The sequence below is a fragment of the Bacillus rossius genome, chromosome 5 (genome assembly GCF_032445375.1).
Source record: "Bacillus rossius redtenbacheri isolate Brsri chromosome 5, Brsri_v3, whole genome shotgun sequence".
Lineage (NCBI taxonomy): Eukaryota > Metazoa > Arthropoda > Insecta > Phasmatodea > Bacillidae > Bacillus > Bacillus rossius.
In genome coordinates, this window is record NC_086333.1 from 60600320 (window position 1) to 60623046 (window position 22727).

Sequence of the window (22727 nt, forward strand, 5' to 3'; positions counted from 1 at the left end):
AATTTTGACCTGTAAGACCTACATTCGGATTCGAGCGGTACATTCGAGACACTCTTCGGGATTCAAATTCGAGATCCGGATTAGAGAAAATTTGGAATTCAACGAATCATTAGTAAAGACACATTTCAAGTGTGTTCGAATAGTTTCACTATCACGAGGTTCCATTTGGCAAACCAACACGTTTGGTACGTCCCCTATTTTTTTTTTTTATGTAAGTGAGTAGCCTATGCGTATGGGTCCATGTTCATACACGTGGGTCCGCCCATCTTCGTGTGAAAAAAAAAAAACCGTTGCATTCTAAACGCACCTAAAAAAAGTATAACTTAAAAAAAAAAAAATCATCGTTCGCGTGTCTTGAAAAGTTTTCGGAAGCGAATGCGGCTGTCGAACACGTGAGTCCAGGCGCGAGGTACGGTTTTTGAGTAGACGGACGCCTCGCGACCGCAAAGGGGGAGGGATGGGTGAGGGGGCGGGGGAGCGCACCTTGCCGGAGCCGACGGGGCCGATGACGGCGCACAGCGAGCCGGGCGGAACGCGCAGCGAGATGCCGCTGAGAGTGTCCTCGGCCTGGCCGGACACCCACTTGGCCCGCCCTTCAACGACACACGCCCCCACCCGGCCGGCGCTCTTGTCCCGCGCCTGCGCAGTGTTGCCCGCCGCGTGCCGCTCCTCCTGCATCAGGAACTCCTGCGCACAGCGGCCACCCCGGCCACGTGACAATCTCGGCGCCCGAAGCTCACATACACAACACTGCTAACTCTTTCATGAATTACAACCAGATGGGCAGTGTTTTAATTAAATACGTTCACGAAAATCAGGTACAAAGCTGGGGTTTAAGTATTTTTTTTTTTAACCCTTTATAGGTTACTGGTATATATATTTATCACCATCTCTGCCGGCTAAACTGTTAGTGGTGGAATAATTTACCGAGCTCCTCCAAGTTCCTCTGGCAACCAACAGATAGCATACAAAGCCACAGTAGCTTGGAAGACTGTAGCATCTGTCTGAGGATCTAGGGGACAATGAAGCTGTTCCCTGAATATAAACATTAAATGTTTGTTGCCAACCTTTTGCCCTGTAAAGGGTTAAAAAGTCTTTTTTCACTTTTATCTTTGAGCCGTTTCATTATTTCGCTCTGAAAAATTTTTTTTTGAATGATTTAATATAGTCGACGTAGCTGCTCCGACAGCGAATTCTAGCGGCGGGTGCGGAAACTGCGCGTGGTTCACGACAAGAAATATAGTTTAAAAACACAATTTTCCGTATGTTTATCATGCTAGGCATCATTATTTTAAGAGTCCGAGGTTCGTATTTCAAGTGTACACATCTCTGGCTAGTACTGATGGCAAGCTACGCCGGATAGCCACGTCGAGGCAGAAGAGGGGGTCAGGCAGTTAGTTAACTGACCTGAAAAACTGCAACGATCCAAATAGTATTCTAGTGGCAATGGGGGAACCGATTATATTATTGACTTATAAACTCCTTCAATTGATACTATAATATCAATACCACGATAACACACGAACGTATCCGCGTTTCCGTGGTGCGTAAACCAGACTATTATTTATTTATTTATTTATTTATTTATTTATTTATTTATTTATTTATCACCTTCCTGAATTGCGGCAACGATACAAGAGGAGGCATATACAACCGTTAAATAACTAAATTGCATGTTTTCTGAAAAAAAGTATACAAGAGTGGTCCCAGAGCTGAACAAGCTGGGCCATCGCCCAGGGCCGCGCGTCTAGCGGGCTCCGTGACTATTAGGCCCTGCGACTAGAGCCCCGCGCCTAACGGGCCGCGCGCCTAACAAGCCTCGCGCCTAACAGGCCCCACGCCTAAAAGATCCCACGCTTAAAAGGCCCCCGTCGCCTAAAGGGACAGCGCCTAAAGGGTCAGCGCCTAAAGGGCTCCATGCCTAACGGGCCCCGCGTTTAAATGCCCTGTGCCTAATGGCCCCACACCGACCCTTTTAATTTTTATCCTCCATGTTTTTTTTTTAAATTTCCGGTAGAACATATTTAATAATGGTAAACGGAAGCATTAAAATGGTTATAATCATGTAATTTAAAGTGCTAGTCAATACCTCTTGCTTTTGATTTCAACTGAGTTTTCATGATTACGCACAAGAAAAACCTTTAAAGATTTTATTGGCTCATATGTTGCAATTTCACCAGACTTTGATCGTTAGCACTTATGAAAATAACCCTTAAAAAATACCATAGTTAAAATTTAAGTTACAGGTTGGCTTAAAATAAAAATTGTTAAAAAATTTATATATATATTTTTTTTCAAATTTTCCGGGCGAGCGCTCCTTACCCCCTCCCGCGGGGTTGCGCACCGCAAAAGTCAAGTTCAACTATGGAAGAGCTGAAACAATACAGTAGTTGAGCATGACATTGCTGGTACCTACATGTAATTGTATTAATTTATGCATATTCCTCTCTGCAGATATATTTTCATCATATCATTATAAAGTCATCGAATGTCAAATAGATACGCAGCAAATAGTTTTAACTAATGTTCAGTACACATAATTTAGGTTATAAATAAATATTTCAAAATTAAATTTTTCTTCATAAATAATGGAGCTCTGGTTATTTAGATATTTACTTACTTGTATCCTGTGAACTGAAACTTTGGCTTCAGCTCCGGTCGACAATGCATACGGGATAAATATGGCCAGTATCAAGTTAAGCGCATTGAAGAACTGGGCCATTGAATAAACCTGGAAAAAATTTATTTTGAAATGAAATTAATCATTTTTAAAAATCAATATAATTACATACACTCACTTAAAAATCCATAATATCTTAATTGCAAATACTATATATTTTAATGCATATGTAGTTCAATTTCCTCATTATTTTAAAACCAGGAATAAAATGAGTATTAAAAAAATTATATTTTACTAAATTTTAAATTTTATAATAAAATAACTTTCTTTCAGTGAGAATTTATTTTGTGTAGTATGTTAAAAATGCACGCCCTTTTTTTTTTTCGTATATCAATTTATTTTGGTTCCTACTTTATGCAAATAGCAATAGTACCTCAAATCATGTTTCCGTGTTTTTTTTATCCCATACGCAAACTTCCAAAAAGGGATATTCATTTGAACTTCAAATTAAACTTTCTAAAGCTCAACTTAATGCAGCAAAACCATGCAATGACATTTGATGTCAGCACAGCAATGACTTACCCTGTCGGATGTGATAATGTTCCCGAACAAGTAGTAGGCCAGAACAGTGCAGTAGAGAGAGGTGCGCTCCGTAAACACCATGAATGACAAGTTCGCTCCTCTTAGGTATGACGCCTTCGTCATGACGTTCATCTCATACCTGGGAAACAAAATGGATCCATATAATTACGATGAGAGTGAAATTTTACGTTGCGCGCGCACCAGGCAACGAAATTTTCACAGGATGAAAAAAAAAAATACTAAATACCAATAAACATCTATTTAATATTATACTTTAGTGCTTTTAATTACCATACTTTGGTGATTTATATTAAAAACTTGTCCATATAATTCAAAACATTAATTTATTGTTAATATTAGTGATAGAAATTGTGTTTATTAACTTTTTCAGGTGTATTTTTCAAATGCCTTTATATAAGTGAGGTTATGTTCCCATATGTATAATTTTTTTGCCTTATAAATAAAAAAATATATTACATTATTATTGCTAAATAATTTAAATAAATAAATTAGAATAAATATTCAGCATATTTATAGATTTTCATTATTAATTAAAATCTATCTAGATTATGATAATAATAATTAAATAATTAGTTTTATTATTTGTTTATATTAATATTGAATATTGAGTATTTCTTTCATTTTAAAATTGAATTGAATTTATACTTTACAACCGTATTTATAATCTCACTCCAGTGTTTAAATTATTTTATTTGTACTAATTATTTGCATGCAAAGTTAAAGTTATATTTTTACAATGCTAAGTAAGTAGCCTATAACTTCTAACGTGCACCAGTTATTTATTTTATTTTAGGTGGCCATTGCATAATGACGTCATTTTTGCTAATTAAGTATAGCCATAGGGATCCGATCTAATCGGTGGGATACAACACATGGATACGACTGGTAGCATACTACTAGAACTCAGTCTTAGTTAGAAATCTGATTATGAGTAAAAAACATCAATTTTTGAAATCCAAATAATTGATTTATTTTTCATTTATATACACAAGCAAGTAAACCAGGTCATTATTGTATGTAGCCTGGATTTCTTAGTTCTTTGAGTACGGTGCTACTATTTTGAGGTGCGAATAGTTTCCTGCCCTAAGCGAAGCTATCAGTAGTCTGAGAAAAATATGTTAGGATCTTCCCATGACGTGTAATCGAGCTCTTCTGCTGCTGTCATCTTCCTTGCGTGTTTATTATTAATATTTTTACTTTTACTATCGTCACAATGATCATCTAAGATTTTGCAGAATAATTTATTTTATCACGAAGTTTCCATCGTTTTGGTTTCAGTACATCAACACTGGTAGCTTCAAATCCTTCTATATTGTTATCATTTTCTGTAAAGTCACCTTTGCTGTCACGGTTTCCGGTAATATTATTTAATCCTTCAGCTTCAGTAACAGAAAATCCATCAGAGAAATCTTTTGTAAGATAAAAGCTTTCATGACACATCTTAGGAAACTTGTCATAATTTTCTTCCTGCTGTTCTTTCTTCAAAGCTGCTATCCCATTATATTTCAATGCAGGCGATGCAGATGCTTAAGTGAGATGATTTTTGCCAATTCCACAAACATTTCGTCCAAACACAGACTTTTTCTCAGTATACGAAAAAAATGGTATCCTCGCGTGATTTATGTTTTTTATTTTTTATTTATCACTTAATTCAAACTGAAAGCCGCAATTATCGCGACGTAGAACTTTCTGCAAATGACTCTATGCACAATTGCCTTTCTCATGACGTCGAGCATTTTTGGTTTTAGTGGACAAAATGCCACCTTACCGACACAAAAATGTCGACGATTACATTACTGCTTTTGGAACCACCCTGACTGTTATTGATATGACATCATAATCATCTTCCATATTTCAAACATAAATTGATCCAACCAGTTTCGAATACTCTCTTTTTCGAAATAGTTTCTGCGACTAATACCAGATGAATGCTAAGATTTTTAATTAGAAACAGATACTTAAATAGAATTTTTAATATTTCATCAGTGAGAGTTAATTTGCAATTTTGAAAGACTTGAGGCTAAGTAGTTATGCTTTTCAACAACAGATGTCACAATGTGTTGCGTAGCGATAAATGTTATTTATTTTTTATGTGGGATGCAGGATGATCACTATCGATCGCAAGAAAAGGAGGGCTTTGCTAGACATTAAGGAGAAAGAAGTTCGTCTTGCATGGTAATGATTCTCAGTCATCTTAACGCATATTATTTGACTAAGTAATGATTTGTTTTTGGTTTGAATTACAGCGGATAAAATTATTTTAAGTGCTGATTTAGCAACAGAAATTCACTAATTAAATATAGGCCTAACTCTGAATAAATATTCATGTCTCATTAAGTAAAAAAAAATCAGGCAGAGAGTGAGTTCTCAGAAATAACCAGAAGCACTCGGAGAACATCTGCAGAAGTATCGCCAGGAATAAACAGGATCACACGTAGGAAACCAACGAAAGCAATATTTTTTAAAAAAGTATTTTTAATGTTTATTTTAATTTTTAGTCTGTTGTTAAGTGTAAGACAAGGTGGTGTCCACATGTTAAAACAAGACGGCCAAATAATAATAAAAAATAGTGCGTGGAGTCCCTCCGCGCGGAAGAAGTGAAACTTCGTAATGTGGAAATGAAAATAGGAAGGGGTAGAAATAGATTTTTAGTGAAATCATATTGTATCAAATCAAACTTAAAAAAAAAAGTAAATGAAATAATGAATATTATAAATTAAAATAGAAAAATAAAATAGAACAACAAGTACGTATCTCAGCTAATTTCACGACGCTCACACTGTTTTACTTCGCTGCATAGCAAGAATACCACGCGCATGTGCTTGGAATATTGGACGCTACTCGTTGCTAATGCTCGCACTGGCCTGTAAGAGCCCGTCTACAATAGTCCGAACCTGTGCGTGGTCCGTGTCCTTATCCGAATGTGAGTGACGTCACATTTTCTCACCGAAAACTGCCCTGTCCACAATTGCGATGTCCGATGTCCGAATGTATTGATTTCTAAAGTTATCACCAGAGCGCAGTAAATGTGCCAAACCAAATGTTTTTGTTTATTGTTTTGATGCTTTGTAGTTTGAGATTGAACTTATGAAAGTTATGTAAGTTATAAGTGACTTACAACATCTTCCATTTCCTTCAATAACAAAAACAAACACCACGTTTTCAAACGGAAACCGGAAATTCAAATATCGTGAGTGTTCTGTTCTTTTTCTGTGTCCGAAGTACACAGGTTGGGACAAAAAGTTCAAATAGACGAATGTCTTCGGACCAGGTAGGTTCGGACCTTCGCCCACTTGACGCATGACGTCAGAGGGTCACGTGGACCAATCAGCGACGAGTGTCCTTCGGACGCAGTTTCAGACATTGATATTGTAGACGGGCCATAACAGATATACTACGCGCATGCGTTCGAGTGCCACGCATTCACTCTCGCTCTGTCTCTTTCTATTCACCCCTCCCCCAGGAGCGTTGAACGTTAAACGCAACAGTGCTTTCATACCCCCTCCGTGGTAGCGTTGAACGTTTAACGCAACCTTGTTGGAAGTCGCATTTGAAAGTTTCACTCCAATAAACGGTTGGTTTTTTTGAAGAATATGCTGCCACTCACCTCCTGGCCACGGCCACCATGTTGGCGAACGGCCTCTCCCACGCGTACATCTTGATGACCTGCACCCCGGACACGATCTCGCTCATCAGGCGCACCCGCTCGTCGGTGCGCACGGCGATCTTCTCCCGCAGGTCGGCCAGGCACTTGCTGATGATGCCTGCGGGCACGCGGGAAGGGGCACGTCCTCGGAATCATTGAAGCCGCAGGGGGGAAGTCGGAACGAACGTCGGGAAACAGCCAGCGTTCAACATCCCTAGGATGTCTTGACGTGTGAATCGTCGTAGCTTTCGGTGTACGGCATTCTGCGGGAGTCACTTCCGTGAACGGAACGGAAATGTGTAGGCTAACCAAGGTGCTGCCATCTGTGGCGGGATGGTGCGAACCAAAATTTACAATGACAAAGGAAAACGTTTAAAGTATTTTTTTTTTAAATGAGTTTTGACAAGACGGGCAGAGCTTTAATAAATTTTCTTGTCGAAAATCATGTCCAAAGCCGGGGTGTACCACTTTTAAATGACTTTCCCCCCCCCCCCCCCCCCGCTTTTATCGAAGCCGTTTCATCCTGGCAATTTTTGTTGCATGCTACGCGCGCATTATAAAATTTCATTATCATATTTTTTTTTATAACGTGCCTGAATAAGTATTACTTAAAAAATCGTATTTTTTTGTTCCATAAAAAATATAATTCTCGATTATATCACCAGTGTATTTTTTTTTTGCGGTGGCCTTGTAGCTGTACGCGAGTCAACTATATTTTTGAGTCGAGTCATTAGCCGTTTTGTTTCTAAAAAAAAAAACAGAATATATAACAACATTCATGCTGTTTTCGTTAATTTATTACAGTACTTAAAGGTAACATAAGTCATCGGAATATGTAATTACATCGTAGAAGCATATAAAGGGGCGATTTGTAGCATATAATCATACGTGTTTATATAGATCATACGGCATGCATTTACAACAACAACACATAACTCTTAAGCCGTTATTTCAATAGCCCGTTGTCCGTCAGCCGCCGAGGGATTCACAACACCCCGTTTGTCCGTCTTAATATTTTCCCTTATACATGCTGGCAACTGTTGAGAAAACTTAAAATCCGAAAATGTCTAATATAATAAAAATTGATACTCAAAATCCTTAAAACCATCCCGAGTTTATAATTTCATCCGTCCGTCCATCAAATGTATGAAGTTGCCAAGCTTTTGGCAGACGGACTGATGGAAATTTTCGAGCCATGTGATTGGCCGCAGGTCACGTGACTGGTGGACTCATGGAGGCGGCGGACATAGAGATATGCCAACTCTTCCCAGCGGCACACACTCGACCGCGAGAAGCTCAGTGTTGCCAACTTAAGTCAGCTAAAAATCCCCAGTATTATTTTGAAAATGTGCTAAAATTTGTTAATAACGATGTGGAAAAATTGAAAGCAAAATTATTGCTAAAACTCTTAATGGCTTAAAGTAAAACTTAAAATGATTTTAATTTGCATTATATATATATATACACACATATATATTTAAAGTAAGTTCACGGGGTATTTGCTACTTGGCAATTAACATATTAACAATGAACTTTATTTTTGCACGAATATTATAGAGGTATTTGAGAAGCCCTCAATAGAAATGAATTTTATGTTTATTATTTTACTTCTTACCTCTATGACTTTGTCTTAGTCCTGTTATGAATTATATTTACCAGTATTGTATCTCTATGGTCAGGTCAATTTGGTTTTACTCTTTAAGTATTTTCATGTTTTATCTAAGTAATAATTTTATGAAATGTCTTTGCAAACATTTGTTAAACGGCGACGAATAGGAAATGAGCTTACACCTTTTAATATTGTTTTTGGGTCATTACTGAGGAAAGAGTATATGTGATTGGACGCTCGACTGCGCATATATTTTATTTAAAGAATTTAGTATTTCCAGTGTGATTTCGGAGAGTGTTCAATAGAGAAAGCTTTGACTGTTTGAAACAAATTGGAACTTGAGTTGCTGTTCTACTATCATGGGAGAAGGATTAGAGAGAAAGAGCTCCGTGATTTAGTCATAAATGAATGTAAGAATATCACGTAAAACATTGGTACGACGACTGAATAGCTAGAATCTACGTGAAATTGATGATTTTATAATAAATACCGGAACTACACAATGAAGAAGAGGTAGTTACCGATGTTCGAAGCTCTACTAAAGAATCGACGACGACGATAAGTTTTGACTAACAGCATAAATAGAACTGGATCAACGACGAATTAAGAAGAAAAGAAGAAAAGGACTATCAATCTTCGAGATGGAAGGAGTTCGACAGCGGTAGACGGCATCGTAGACGGTGTACCGGAGGACATCATCCTTCTAGACGACTCCAGGTGACCGACGCCAGTCCTGCTGGAGTACCAGCAGCACGAGAGGAGGTGCATCGAGACGGAGACCCAACCAGCGACATCGGAGGAGAGTGAGATCTAACCAGCAACATCGGAGGAGAGACAGGGGTTCGGAGAGGTTTTCCACAGCCTCTTGGTATTGTAACGACGCGACGAGGTTTGTTTGCCCCATCCCCGAATTAACAAGAACAGCGAGAAGTTACCTGTCCTATTTTAATGGCAAGATATCTTAAACTATGATGTTTACGATCAAGACCTAATTTGAAACTCGCAAAAACAACTTAATACTACTTAACTACGTAAAGACTTGTAGCTTGTACATACTGGACCTGGTTAACTGACATTGATCAGTAATATGTACGATATCAAAGTTAAAATCTGTTAAAGTCATTAATTGTCTTGAATGTTTAAAGAATAGCCCCAGGTCCAGAAGTCTTGAGACAGTTTGATCTACCGAAAGAGACTGAGCTAGTAAAAACAAAGAAAAGACTAATTTGCCAGTTAAAATGTGTTTCAATAATATTTAAAATATTGACTGATAACCAAACTATTATTCAGTGATACAATTACGTAAAACGTAATTAGTTCTGAAAGACATTTAAGTATAACGGATATTGAAATTTTGTTTAATGAAAAACCTATTTAAACATGAATAATTGTCTCAAAGGTATTTGTATGTTGCTTGCTAATCATTGACGCTGTCACTTTTCATGTTACAGTTGGATATGTTGCAAAAGAGTATTGTCACCCATACAACCATGATTTTGACCCTAGTAAAAAGTTAAATTTTCATTATATTTTATTTTTCCGATTGATAACCATACTTACATATCATGTGTATGTTAAACCAGATAGACAGAAATATTTAGCTTGGATTGTCTTGAAAGAATAATTAGTTTTTATTACACTGAGATCAGCAGTCATAGAGAAGTTAATGCTTTTAAACACACTACTTATATTTGTTGATTTTAAGGTCAGAATACTTACACCAAAGAGAAGGAGACATACTGCTAAGGAATTATACGACATTTTATTGTTTGGTATTCACACTGAGTCAAACTACACCAGTACATACAACTTGAGAATAATTTATTTTCACTATCAACATAACAAGACATATTTTAGTTAATATTCTGTAGAGGTTAGTAGTTGTGCTACATATACAATCACAGCACTAGTACTTTATAGAGTTTTCACGGCGCCCAACTAGACCACATTTTACATTATAGATATTGGCATTTTAGGAAATATACTCCATAGAGTAATTCTGAAAATACTTATAGAATTTTTGATCACCCAACGGTGGCACACCCTTTTGAAATTTTGGTCGCTCATCCTTGGAGCTGTCTGAAAAATAACAGAAGAAAAGGGAAAATTCTGAAAACACTTCAGAATTTTTGGCGCACAACGTGTAAGCCAACGTTAGGGACTATTTTATGATCTTTTTTTGAACAACTCAAGACACTTTGAAAAATACAGACAGTAATTTTATTTTGTCAAGATGACAGACACAGGTAGGAAGTCATATTTTTTGAGAGGTAGCAATGATACTTCTGACTCTAGTCCTGAACGAGAACCTAGAGAAGTAGTACCAGAACAGCACATCGAGACTACTGGTATGGAGTCACAGCAGGAAATGGAGTTGGGTCATTCGCCGCCGACACCAACTGTTACCCTAGATGCACTGTTCCAGTTCATGAATAAGGAGAAATTAGAACGGGAGCGTAAAGAACAGGAGGAGAAACTAGAACGGGAGCGTAAAGAACAGGAGGAGAAACTAGAACGGGAACGGGAGAAACAAGAACGGGAGCGTATAGAACAGGAGGAGAAGTTAGAAAGGGAACAAAAGGAGCGAGAAAACGCCGAAAGACTAGACAATTTAGTGCAAGTCTTAAATAACACTTTAGGCAGGATTGCAGATGAAACAGCAGAAATCAGGCATGACTTAACTGAAACACAGCACGAGATGCAACAGAAGTTTTCCAGTGTACACACTCGTATTGAAGGTGTAGAAATATTCAGTAAACGCACTGACGATAAAGTAGTACACTTAAGCGAGCGTCTAACAGGAAGGTTAGATATGGTAGAGGCGAAAATAGGGGAAATAGAAAGAGAATCCAGACACACCGCAACATTCTCGCCCCAACTAACGACTCACCACACTAGCGAATGTAATACCGACAAGGAAGACACGCCGGTAAACAAATCGATAATGATAGAAGCCGAGCGAAATCCCGCGAATATTAGTACTGCAATTATGTCAGCAGATCCGGTACTTACACTACACCACCCTTCTAAGAAATGGTTGGATGACGTTCCAACATATTCAGGGAAAAGTAATGAAAACCCTCGAAGATTCTTAAATCAGTTTGGAGAATATTGCCACACATTTAAGTTAACAGACGCAGAAAAATTGAAATGCGTTAGCCACTGCTTGAAAAACACGGCATATTATTGGTGGGAGTTGGCGAAAGATTCGGTACACGCATACGAATCGTTTCAGAAAGCTTTCATATCCCAATTTTGGAATACTCGTATCCAAAGCAATTTGCGAATACAGTTGCATTCTGAAAAATTCGAAAATCGTAAATTTCAAAATTTAGAGGCGCATATCAGCGATATGTACGAGAGAACTCGTTATCTTGATTGCCGTATGGAAGACGAAGAGTTTATTGCCATGATAATTTCGCAATTACCACTCAATTATCAATTACAACTTAGTGGACGGCAATACAGTAATATTGTAGATTTCAAGGAACAACTGTTAACGTATGAACGACTCGTTAAGCTCGATAAAACGGTAACGCACAAAGAAACTAACGAGCGCAAGAACACGAACCAACAGACACCGTTATACAATAACTGGCGTAACCGAAATGAAGGGCAGAACAGCGGACACAAACAACCTCAAATTCACACACTGAACGTTGAAAACTGCGGAAGTAATTGGTATCACAATAGATATCGAGGTCAGCGATATGGTAACGGATTTTATAAACCACAGGACTATCGTCGTAGAAACGAGAAGCGACAAGACAGACGCGAAAATGAATCACAGTGGGAGAATAAACGTCAGGAGGGGACAGTTAATTTCAGAGAGAATTCAGGCGAAAATCGAACAACGAAAGAACGATCGGCAAATTACAATAATCCTTCCGGAGGTCAGTACAGCATAAATGCACAAACGTTTGTACCGTCTGAAAAAGGGAACAGCTTTAGCACCACCATTCACGACGCGCGACAAGGAGAAAGAAATTCATATTCTATAGCGCCAAGTCACGAGCAAAGCAACACGGAATGGCCGCGCATGCAATCTAGCAGAAGCTCAGATACAAACCAAGGAGGTAATAACACATTTTTGATTTCACCGAATGCAAATAATGGATTTGCTAATTTGTCACAAGAGCAAATTAGAGGATTTAAGGACAGTGCGGTAAACTAATTAGGGATGGCGAAAACCCGCTCCGCACGTCAGTCCCTAATTGTAAGTTAGACGGGGCTAGTATAAAATTGGATCCCGACGCAAATGACAAGAATAATTGTCGAAGCATACACACCATTATGTTCAAAGAAAACGAGCGTGAATTTTTACTCAGCGAGCCCACAGAAACCGAAGTTCAAGCGAAACAAGCACTATGTCCGGAGATATCGTTAACTTTAAACGGAGTTAAAGTGCCTGTACTATTAGACAGCGGCGCAGAGATATCCTGCATCAGCGAAGACTGCGTAGCCATGATAGAGAGCACCGGAATATCATTACCGAGAATGCCAGTACCGAGTTTAAAGATTCTAGGGGTTACATCAAGGGCTAGTCCCATCATTAATCGTCAGACCTTATTGGAAGTAGAAGGTTTAGGTAGCACCAAGTACATTAATGTATTAATCGTAAAAGGATTGGCTAAACCAGTAATTTTCGGTGTAGACTTTCTAACTAGCCATAAAATAATTTTGAATTTTGCAGGTTGGATGGTAACTGCTATGGATGACACAGAAAATACGAAAACTACTGAAAATTGGGAAGTTTCGGAAAAATGCATTGCAATCATACAGAAGGAAACTGAAGAGTTGGTCGCAGCCAAGTTGACATCCACGGCGGATCTTCGGAGAAAATACCAGAAAGATTCCAGCAAGATGAGTTTTAATTGTGGAGATTTAGTACTCAAGAGAACGAATCCAGTAAGCCAATTTTGGAAGTACGTTACTAAGAAGCTATTTATACTCTTCGATGGACCATATATGATCACGAAGATTATTAGAAGTAACTGTTACGAACTGTCTGACATTAAAACGAAACAAGTAATAGGACACTATAATATAACGCAGTTGAGGAAATATTACACTCCTGTAGAATAGTATACACTGTTACACATATGTCCGTTTGAAGACATATATCGGTGACAATACTCTATGTTTGCAAGTAAGTATGTAAATAAGGTCAATAATATGAAATGTAAATTTTCTGCAAATAATTAGAATATAGATGAGATGTTTGTATGATGAGAAATGGTCCTAAGACCTATATCAGAGTATAGTTCGTTAGTCACATTTCTGAAGGGGACTATTCTATAGAGGTATTTGAGAAGCCCTCAATAGAAATGAATTTTATGTTTATTATTTTACTTCTTACCTCTATGACTTTGTCTTAGTCCTGTTATGAATTATATTTACCAGTATTGTATCTCTATGGTCAGGTCAATTTGGTTTTACTCTTTAAGTATTTTCATGTTTTATCTAAGTAATAATTTTATGAAATGTCTTTGCAAACATTTGTTAAACGGCGACGAATAGGAAATGAGCTTACACCTTTTAATATTGTTTTTGGGTCATTACTGAGGAAAGAGTATATGTGATTGGACGCTCGACTGCGCATATATTTTATTTAAAGAATTTAGTATTTCCAGTGTGATTTCGGAGAGTGTTCAATAGAGAAAGCTTTGACTGTTTGAAACAAATTGGAACTTGAGTTTCTGTTCTACTATCATGGGAGAAGGATTAGAGAGAAAGAGCTCCGTGATTTAGTCATAAATGAATGTAAGAATATCACGTAAAACATTGGTACGACGACTGAATAGCTAGAATCTACGTGAAATTGATGATTTTATAATAAATACCGGAACTACACAATGAAGAAGAGGTAGTTACCGATGTTCGAAGCTCTACTAAATAATCGACGACGACGATAAGTTTTGACTAACAGCATAAATAGAACTGGATCAACGACGAATTAAGAAGAAAAGAAGAAAAGGACTATCAATCTTCGAGATGGAAGGAGTTCGACAGCGGTAGACGGCATCGTAGACGGTGTACCGGAGGACATCATCCTTCTAGACGACTCCAGGTGACCGACGCCAGTCCTGCTGGAGTACCAGCAGCACGAGAGGAGGTGCATCGAGACGGAGACCCAACCAGCGACATCGGAGGAGAGTGAGATCTAACCAGCAACATCGGAGGAGAGACAGGGGTTCGGAGAGGTTTTCCACAGCCTCTTGGTATTGTAACGACGCGACGAGGTTTGTTTGCCCCATCCCCGAATTAACAAGAACAGCGAGAAGTTACCTGTCCTATTTTAATGGCAAGATATCTTAAACTATGATGTTTACGATCAAGACCTAATTTGAAACTCGCAAAAACAACTTAATACTACTTAACTACGTAAAGACTTGTAGCTTGTACATACTGGACCTGGTTAACTGACATTGATCAGTAATATGTACGATATCAAAGTTAAAATCTGTTAAAGTCATTAATTGTCTTGAATGTTTAAAGAATAGCCCCAGGTCCAGAAGTCTTGAGACAGTTTGATCTACCGAAAGAGACTGAGCTAGTAAAAACAAAGAAAAGACTAATTTGCCAGTTAAAATGTGTTTCAATAATATTTAAAATATTGACTGATAACCAAACTATTATTCAGTGATACAATTACGTAAAACGTAATTAGTTCTGAAAGACATTTAAGTATAACGGATATTGAAATTTTGTTTAATGAAAAACCTATTTAAACATGAATAATTGTCTCAAAGGTATTTGTATGTTGCTTGCTAATCATTGACTCTGTCACTTTTCATGTTACAGTTGGATATGTTGCAAAAGAGTATTGTCACCCATACAACCATGATTTTGACCCTAGTAAAAAGTTAAATTTTCATTATATTTTATTTTTCCGATTGATAACCATACTTACATATCATGTGTATGTTAAACCAGATAGACAGAAATATTTAGCTTGGATTGTCTTGAAAGAATAATTAGTTTTTATTACACTGAGATCAGCAGTCATAGAGAAGTTAATGCTTTTAAACACACTACTTATATTTGTTGATTTTAAGGTCAGAATACTTACACCAAAGAGAAGGAGACATACTGCTAAGGAATTATACGACATTTTATTGTTTGGTATTCACACTGAGTCAAACTACACCAGTACATACAACTTGAGAATAATTTATTTTCACTATCAACATAACAAGACATATTTTAGTTAATATTCTGTAGAGGTTAGTAGTTGTGCTACATATACAATCACAGCACTAGTACTTTATAGAGTTTTCACGGCGCCCAACTAGACCACATTTTACATTATAGATATTGGCATTTTAGGAAATATACTCCATAGAGTAATTCTGAAAATACTTATAGAATTTTTGATCACCCAACGGTGGCACACCCTTTTGAAATTTTGGTCGCTCATCCTTGGAGCTGTCTGAAAAATAACAGAAGAAAAGGGAAAATTCTGAAAACACTTCAATATTATACAAAATATGTATTTAAAAATAATTTTTCGAATGTTTATTTTTTTTTACTTGGGTACTTATAAGTTCTGTAATTCATTAACGCCTTGATATATTTATTTGTAAATTGATTTAGTTTGCTAAAATTGCAATACTCAACGCAACTAATTGCTGAATTGTTGGTAGAAACTTATCTAACACTACAATAATCATTTAACGAATGTAACAAATAATAAATAAGTAAATAAAAGTTTTGTACCAGTTAAAAAAAAGGTAGGCGATACTTACTTTGCACAGGTATAGTCTGCAGGAAAACAAACACCACTCCAACGAAGGCCGAAATGTCGACGTACAGCCACAGGCAATACGTGATCAGCAGCACTTGCATCGGGCCGATCCACAGGAAGTGCAAATACTGGGTGGCCATGTCGAAACGGTTCACGTCGTTCGACATGAGGTTCACTAGATGTCCGGTCGTCGTTTGTCCAGATGAGGTTTTGCTCAGTCTCATAACCTAAATGAAAACAGCAGGTTGCACTACACAAAATAAATTCTGTACGTTTTAAAAAAAGATTCCGTTTTTAAATAAGATGCCAAAAAGAGTTTGTAATACTACAAGAAAGATATTGTAACTTTGTACAACACTTGACCTTGGTTATTTCTGCATATATGAAATACGTTTTTAGAGATAACGCTGAGTATTTCTTACGGAAATTGAGACAGATTTGTACATTTTAATCGAATTTCATTAAAAAAAAAACAAAAAAAAAAAAACAATGTTTTTAAACCACGGAAAATATAATAGAATTTTCAATATTTTAATTTATTTTGTGTTATCAGGCTTGTAATAGACGCAGTTATAGCTGGAAAGCTATTCAGGGAACGGTTTACAAATGACTTTTAACTATTCGAGGTACTGGGGCAACACAAAAGAATGGTAAGAATCTGAACCCAGTATTACTCCAAACACTATTTTGTAGTAATACAGTTGTTTTCATGTAAATGTACAAATTTACATAAATATTTTTGTTCCATTTACAAAAAAAAAATTACAGTGTATGTAAACCATCCCTGAATTCCTTTATGGCACTGTGCTGAAATTACGACACTGCGATAAGCGCGATGCGTTGGATGAGGATATATTTCTAACCCATCACGTTTACGTATTCATGGCGTCAGCGTGACATAAATGACTGACTTCCCGATAAGAAATATGTTTTCTTTCCATCGCATCACCAGGCACTACGTTGTTGAAACGACCGTCAAAATTTTTATTTTGAAAGACGGACAAGCTGGTGCGTCCTAATTACTATTATTATTTGTGTGTTTAAAGTTTTTTTGCTAAATTTGTTTTTCGTGAAATCTTACTTTTTTTTCCTTCACAGTGAATTTTCCGAATGATAGTTAAATTAAAAAAAACATGTCAAACACCTGCGAGTTTTAATGCCTATCTTATGTTAGTTACGCGTGTAATGGTAGTTAAATTTTAGAGCTAAGCGTCTATTGTTTGTTTGAAGCGTGGTTGAGAACCGCGTGTTCACAATAACGCGATATTTTTCTGTCGCGTCGCGTGCCACGCGCCGCGCCATCGCGCTATTTTTATTCCAGCATTATTCTTACCTATACATGACTTGTACAGATGGCAAAAGTAACAAATAAAATTTCACCAACCATTATCTCCGACTTCTGGAAAAGTTTTACATAGTTTATAGTTTTTTGTTTCATGGTCTTTGTACCCCAAAACCTTCGTCGGCTCAAAAGTTTATGTATACATATTTAATTCACATTATTATGGACAAGATAACTGGCACAATTTTTCAATAATCACTTCCAAACTGATACATAAAATATAATTATGGAAAATCTCGTTAGAGTTCGATAATGGGCAATATCCGACCAAAGGGGTAGAATGGGGAATTTTTTTTTGAAAACTCGAAAATTCGATGTAACCCTCATAATAGGCTATGGAAAATATCACGTCCGTTTGAACTTATTATAACTAGTAGGTGTAATACCAAAATCTTTTGTCTGAATAAATTTTTTATATGACCAACCATAACTGCAAGGGGTTGAAAAAACAAGGGTTGGAGGACAAAAAATAAATAATAACTCCCTTCGTAGGCACATCGAAGTAGTACCGATTATTTGTTAATCTTATAATTTTTATATAACACTTTTGTCCAAAACCATTTTTTGATTATACGAACCATTGCTCAATGGGGTTGGAAAAAAGAGGGGTAAACTAAAAAAAAATTCATAACTCCCTTAGTAGAAACACGCCTTGGTAGCTAATTAATATCTGAAAGTGAGTAAAGAATTAAAATGTAAACGACATCGTCAGGATACGCAGAAGGCATCAACAATGCATTCGTTGCTATGGAGACGAAGAAAGCGCCAAAAATGCAATAGCATTAAGAAAAAATAGGAAAGTTTTAATCTTTAACGCTCCCGCAACCCTCCTTGGGAGATGATTTTCGTCTAACACTCATTCTTAGCGGATGTCTACGTAGCAAAAGAAATACACGCGCCAAATTTCATGTCTTAAAGTTTTCTGAGAATTCGTGATTAGAGAGTCATTGTGTGGTATTTCACTTTATACAAACTTTACCAACCCTTTAATCCCTTTAGGGATGCAATTGAAAAAAATTCCCTCCTTAGTGCACCCCTAGGGTACTCAAGGGATATTTACTCCCACTTTCAAATCTCTAGGTCCACCGGTTTAGGTTCTGCGTAGTCTGTCAGTTAGTCAGTGTAAGAGTTTTATTAGGTAGACTAGCTTCAGTACCCGGCGTTGCCCGGGTTAAACACATGGAGCTTTATTGTCTGCGAGTTAAAGCAAACTGGACAGCGCTATATGACAGTGTGTTGGACATAGAGAAATGTCACACAATTACGGTTTGTATGTTTATGATCTATGATTTTTTTTGTTTACCCATGGCGATCGGTTATTTGTTATTTATTATAAGTTATAAATTATTAAGACCATTAATCGAAATAAAAAACTATCCTATCTCTGAAATTGGAAAAAAAAAAATTACACATAAATGCCAATTTTCATCGAAATCGGTTGACTTGGTGAAGAGTTCCCTGGAAACAAACATCAGGACACTGGAAAAAGGTTTCTCGCTAAGTGCAGCCTTGTAGTGAGAGGATGTCGGCAAAGGAACGCAGCACAAGTCAGAGACGGCGGGTCCCGGTGTTACCTTCCTGTACATGAGCGAGCAGCACGCCACCCGGATCCTCATGCCCACGATGCAGGCGGTGAGGAAGGAGTGGTGCATGCACAGCGCCATCACCACGCCGTTCACCACCAGGCCGGCGCCGTACATCAGAGCCTCCTGCTGGTCCATGCTGTTCCCGGGCGTGAAGAACTCTATCACCTTCTTCAGGATCAGAGGCTGCGCTACTCTGGAACGGTTGCGCGGGAAACATCGGATGCCAGTAAGAACAAGGAAAGAAAAAAAAAACAATATTACTGACAGAGTTGTTTTATGTGTAATACCTTCAGCTCTCGGTATACGGCATTCGGCAGAAGTAATTTCCGCGAATGCGAAGGAAATCACGGAACGGAAATGTGTAACAACCGCAGCGCTGCCATTTGTGGTGTATGGCGCGAACCAAAGTTAACAAAAGAAACTTCATAGTATTAACTGTTTAGTGTATTTTAACAATATGGAAAGTATTTTTAAAAAAATCACTTGTCTAAAATAAAGTCCAAAGCCGGGGTTTAGTATATATTTTTTTAAAGTCTTTTTAGCTTTTACCGGAGCCGTTTCATTATAATAGTTTAACATTTCGGCCTGCTAATCAAATAATAGTCGACGCAGCTGCTCCAGCAGCGAATTCTAGCTGCAGGCGCGGAAACGAGTGTTTCGCTTCAAGAAATGTACACAGTTTGCGTATATTTATCACGCTCGGCATTAATTTAAAGAGTTCCGCGTTAAATCCCGTGTCCGAGTTTTGTATTATAAGTGTATTTGCAACATGAAAACACACGAGTTTGCTCGTTACCGAGCATCTCTGGCGAGTATTTAAAACGGTCACTTTTTTGTTTTGTGGGTTTTGGCCAGTTTAAAGTGAAGAGTTCGCCAACAATCCAGTAGACATGCTATCGCCATCATCAAGGTAACTTCTCCTATTGAAGTAGGTCTTACCATCTGACAGCGGCGACAGCTCTGTCGGCAGAAACTCAACACTTTTGACGCAGCAAAAACCCACAAGCCAAAAAAAAAAAACTCAGACAATAGCCACCAAATTCTTCTGAAAACGCATCATTGTGTGCACTAGTATACGTGAACATATGAGTAATTATATTAACCTAAGGTGTAACAATAACATGAGTGCATCACAGAATACACAATAAAAATTCTACCATAAGAAACAAATAATAGATTTACTGGCGAAATATAGTTAATATTCTTCAACCTGATATGCAACCATTTGTGATTAACTGATTTGTTTAAGAATACTGTAAACTTATTTTAAAGTAAATGTTTATCAAATTGTAAGTTGATATTAATAACATATAAGGTAAATTATGTTTATTACGACCTGGAAAATATTCTATTTTTATTTACGTGGTAAAATTTTTTTATTTTGTATTCCAGGGCTGGCATGAGCATCGCTAATCAGATAAACAAACGAATGTTTCTTCAATATGCACTCATGGGTTGACGGCAGACGAACGGCAGTTAATATCTCGTTCTTCAATGGAAATGATAACCGTCTTACAGAACGATAGCACCGACTGTGTACAGTACGATCTAGCCGTATCTGCGACTTCGTTCACGTGAACAGGATATTTGACAAACGTTAATTACATAAGAAATGGACAATAATTGTTTATTCTTCTATACAATAAAGTTAAAGCAACATTAAACGTTCGGCGAAATTATTATTTTTTGTTTTTGTTTTATGTTCATAACCCAATACAAACATTTTAGTGCAATTTATAACTCAAATATTGCGGTTCATTTTGTAAGAACTTTTAATCAAGCTGTTGATAAACATAAATTATCTGATATTTGTAATCTTTTAGCTGAAATGGGGAGTTTGTGGGCATGATTTGAATCCTTGGTAAGAAAACAATTACTCTTTCACAACTCCGGGTAGAATTTAAAAAAAAACGAGAGAAGATAATTTAAATTAAAGTGTTACGCAGGTTGGTACTGGTACTGGGGTGATCAGGTCAAGGATCAACGGAAATAAAAAAAAACACTCGCCGCTATCACTTAAACGACACTGAAGATTTTAGCCAATTTTATTTGGGGAGAAGTGTTGAAATTTAAATTGTGTTAGAAATATCTCGTTCCTAGTCTCTGGTACTGTTAAAACAATGTCTAATTTTGATCTGTAAGTGAAGGTTTAAGTATTTTGTATTAAAAAGAATTTGTAATTATAACTAAAAGAAAAGGGTCCAGTTAGAATTATTTATTGAGGAATAATTCGTGTGATTATGAGAAAATGTTTAAAAAGTAGTGAATGGTACGTAATTTTGTATAAATTTATTTCAGGTGTTTTGTTGGTAATCGCTGGAACATGAATTGTAGCAGTAATGTGTAACAGCCAACATAATAAGAAAATTTATATTAATGTATGAGGATTATATGTGTTTGTATGATGTGTGAATAAATCTCTGTACATGCCGTACTAAATATGTGTTATACATTGCTCTGTGTTTCCTTAAGCTCTTGTTGCCATTCTAATTTCCAACGACTAGGTAACAAGAAAATTGTGCCACTCTGCTCACAGAGTGTGTGCGGTGTGTCAGAACACACATTGGTTCAGTACAGTAAAATTACAAAATTTCAAATTTCAAAAAGAAAGAGGGTTTTGAGCACAAGAGGTTGAAGTCACAGTTTTGCTAATGAAGGTTTTTAGTATTGTTTGTATTTTGTGTATAAGTGTAAATTACTGCCTTACAATGCCTTTTACAGGGACTGGTTGGATCCAGGATTTATCCAAGGCTACGCTGGGACGACTGTTAGTGGACCTGAAATTGCCTGACGTGGACCCGGAGAACATGACGATGGACGAACTTAGACAACGAGCACGAGCCCATTTCAACAAAAGTAGTGAGTCCTCTTCCGACGGACATATACCGGGCATACCTAAGATAAAGGAAAGTAGATGTTTGTAGTTCATAGTTAAACCAGTGTTAGATCACTTGCCAGTCTTGAAAAATTGTGAACCTGAAAATATAATACTATTTTTGTGTTTAGTGGAGGAAGTCCTTGACTTGAATATTTTGAATTCAGGATCAATTTTCAGCCATGTGCCGAGTGAGTTAAGGGCACTGGTAATTAAGGCACAATGCAATAATTGGGCTTGGGAGCAAGTTAAACAGGAAATGATCTTTTTTAACACTAATCAGAAAACACGCGAGCGACTGCGGGATAGGTTTATCTGTAGAAGTCAAGGGGAAGACGAGTCAGCTCTGGCATTCGTGACTGATATTACCAAGTATGTTAAAGTGCTAGGGAATCCCTATTCGGAGTTGGAGTTAGTCGAGATTATTGAGGATAATCTTTGCCCCGAAATTCGTACCCATTGTCTGGTTCAGAAACCATCATCCATAGAGGAGCTAATAGAGGTTGTTTCGACGGCCGAATGTAGGATGAGTATGGGAAAACATAAAATTAAAATAGAAAATAAGCCTACAAAGTATTTAGAGAGGGCTAGATGTGAAACTTGTGGAAAAACAAATCATGTGACGAGTAATTGTTATTACCGAAAAAGGGGCGGTAATCCAACTGATAAAACTACCGTTGACAGAAACCGACAAGACCA

General features: G+C 37.3%; 1 protein-coding gene across 2 annotated transcripts in view; it reads right to left on the minus strand.

The window, feature by feature from the left end:
• The window catches only part of LOC134531879 (ATP-binding cassette sub-family C member 4-like), a 108214-nt gene that overhangs the window by 62869 nt on the left and 22618 nt on the right, over nucleotides 1–22727 (minus strand). For both annotated transcript variants that reach the window (XM_063367889.1, XM_063367888.1), the window contains 6 exons: nucleotides 19142–19346; nucleotides 16227–16452; nucleotides 6831–6987; nucleotides 3203–3341; nucleotides 2621–2731; nucleotides 484–687 (listed from right to left, as the gene is read on the minus strand). In XM_063367889.1, the coding sequence (XP_063223959.1) occupies nucleotides 484–687; nucleotides 2621–2731; nucleotides 3203–3341; nucleotides 6831–6987; nucleotides 16227–16452; nucleotides 19142–19346 (1042 nt within the window). The remainder of the gene's footprint in view (nucleotides 1–483; nucleotides 688–2620; nucleotides 2732–3202; nucleotides 3342–6830; nucleotides 6988–16226; nucleotides 16453–19141; nucleotides 19347–22727) is intronic.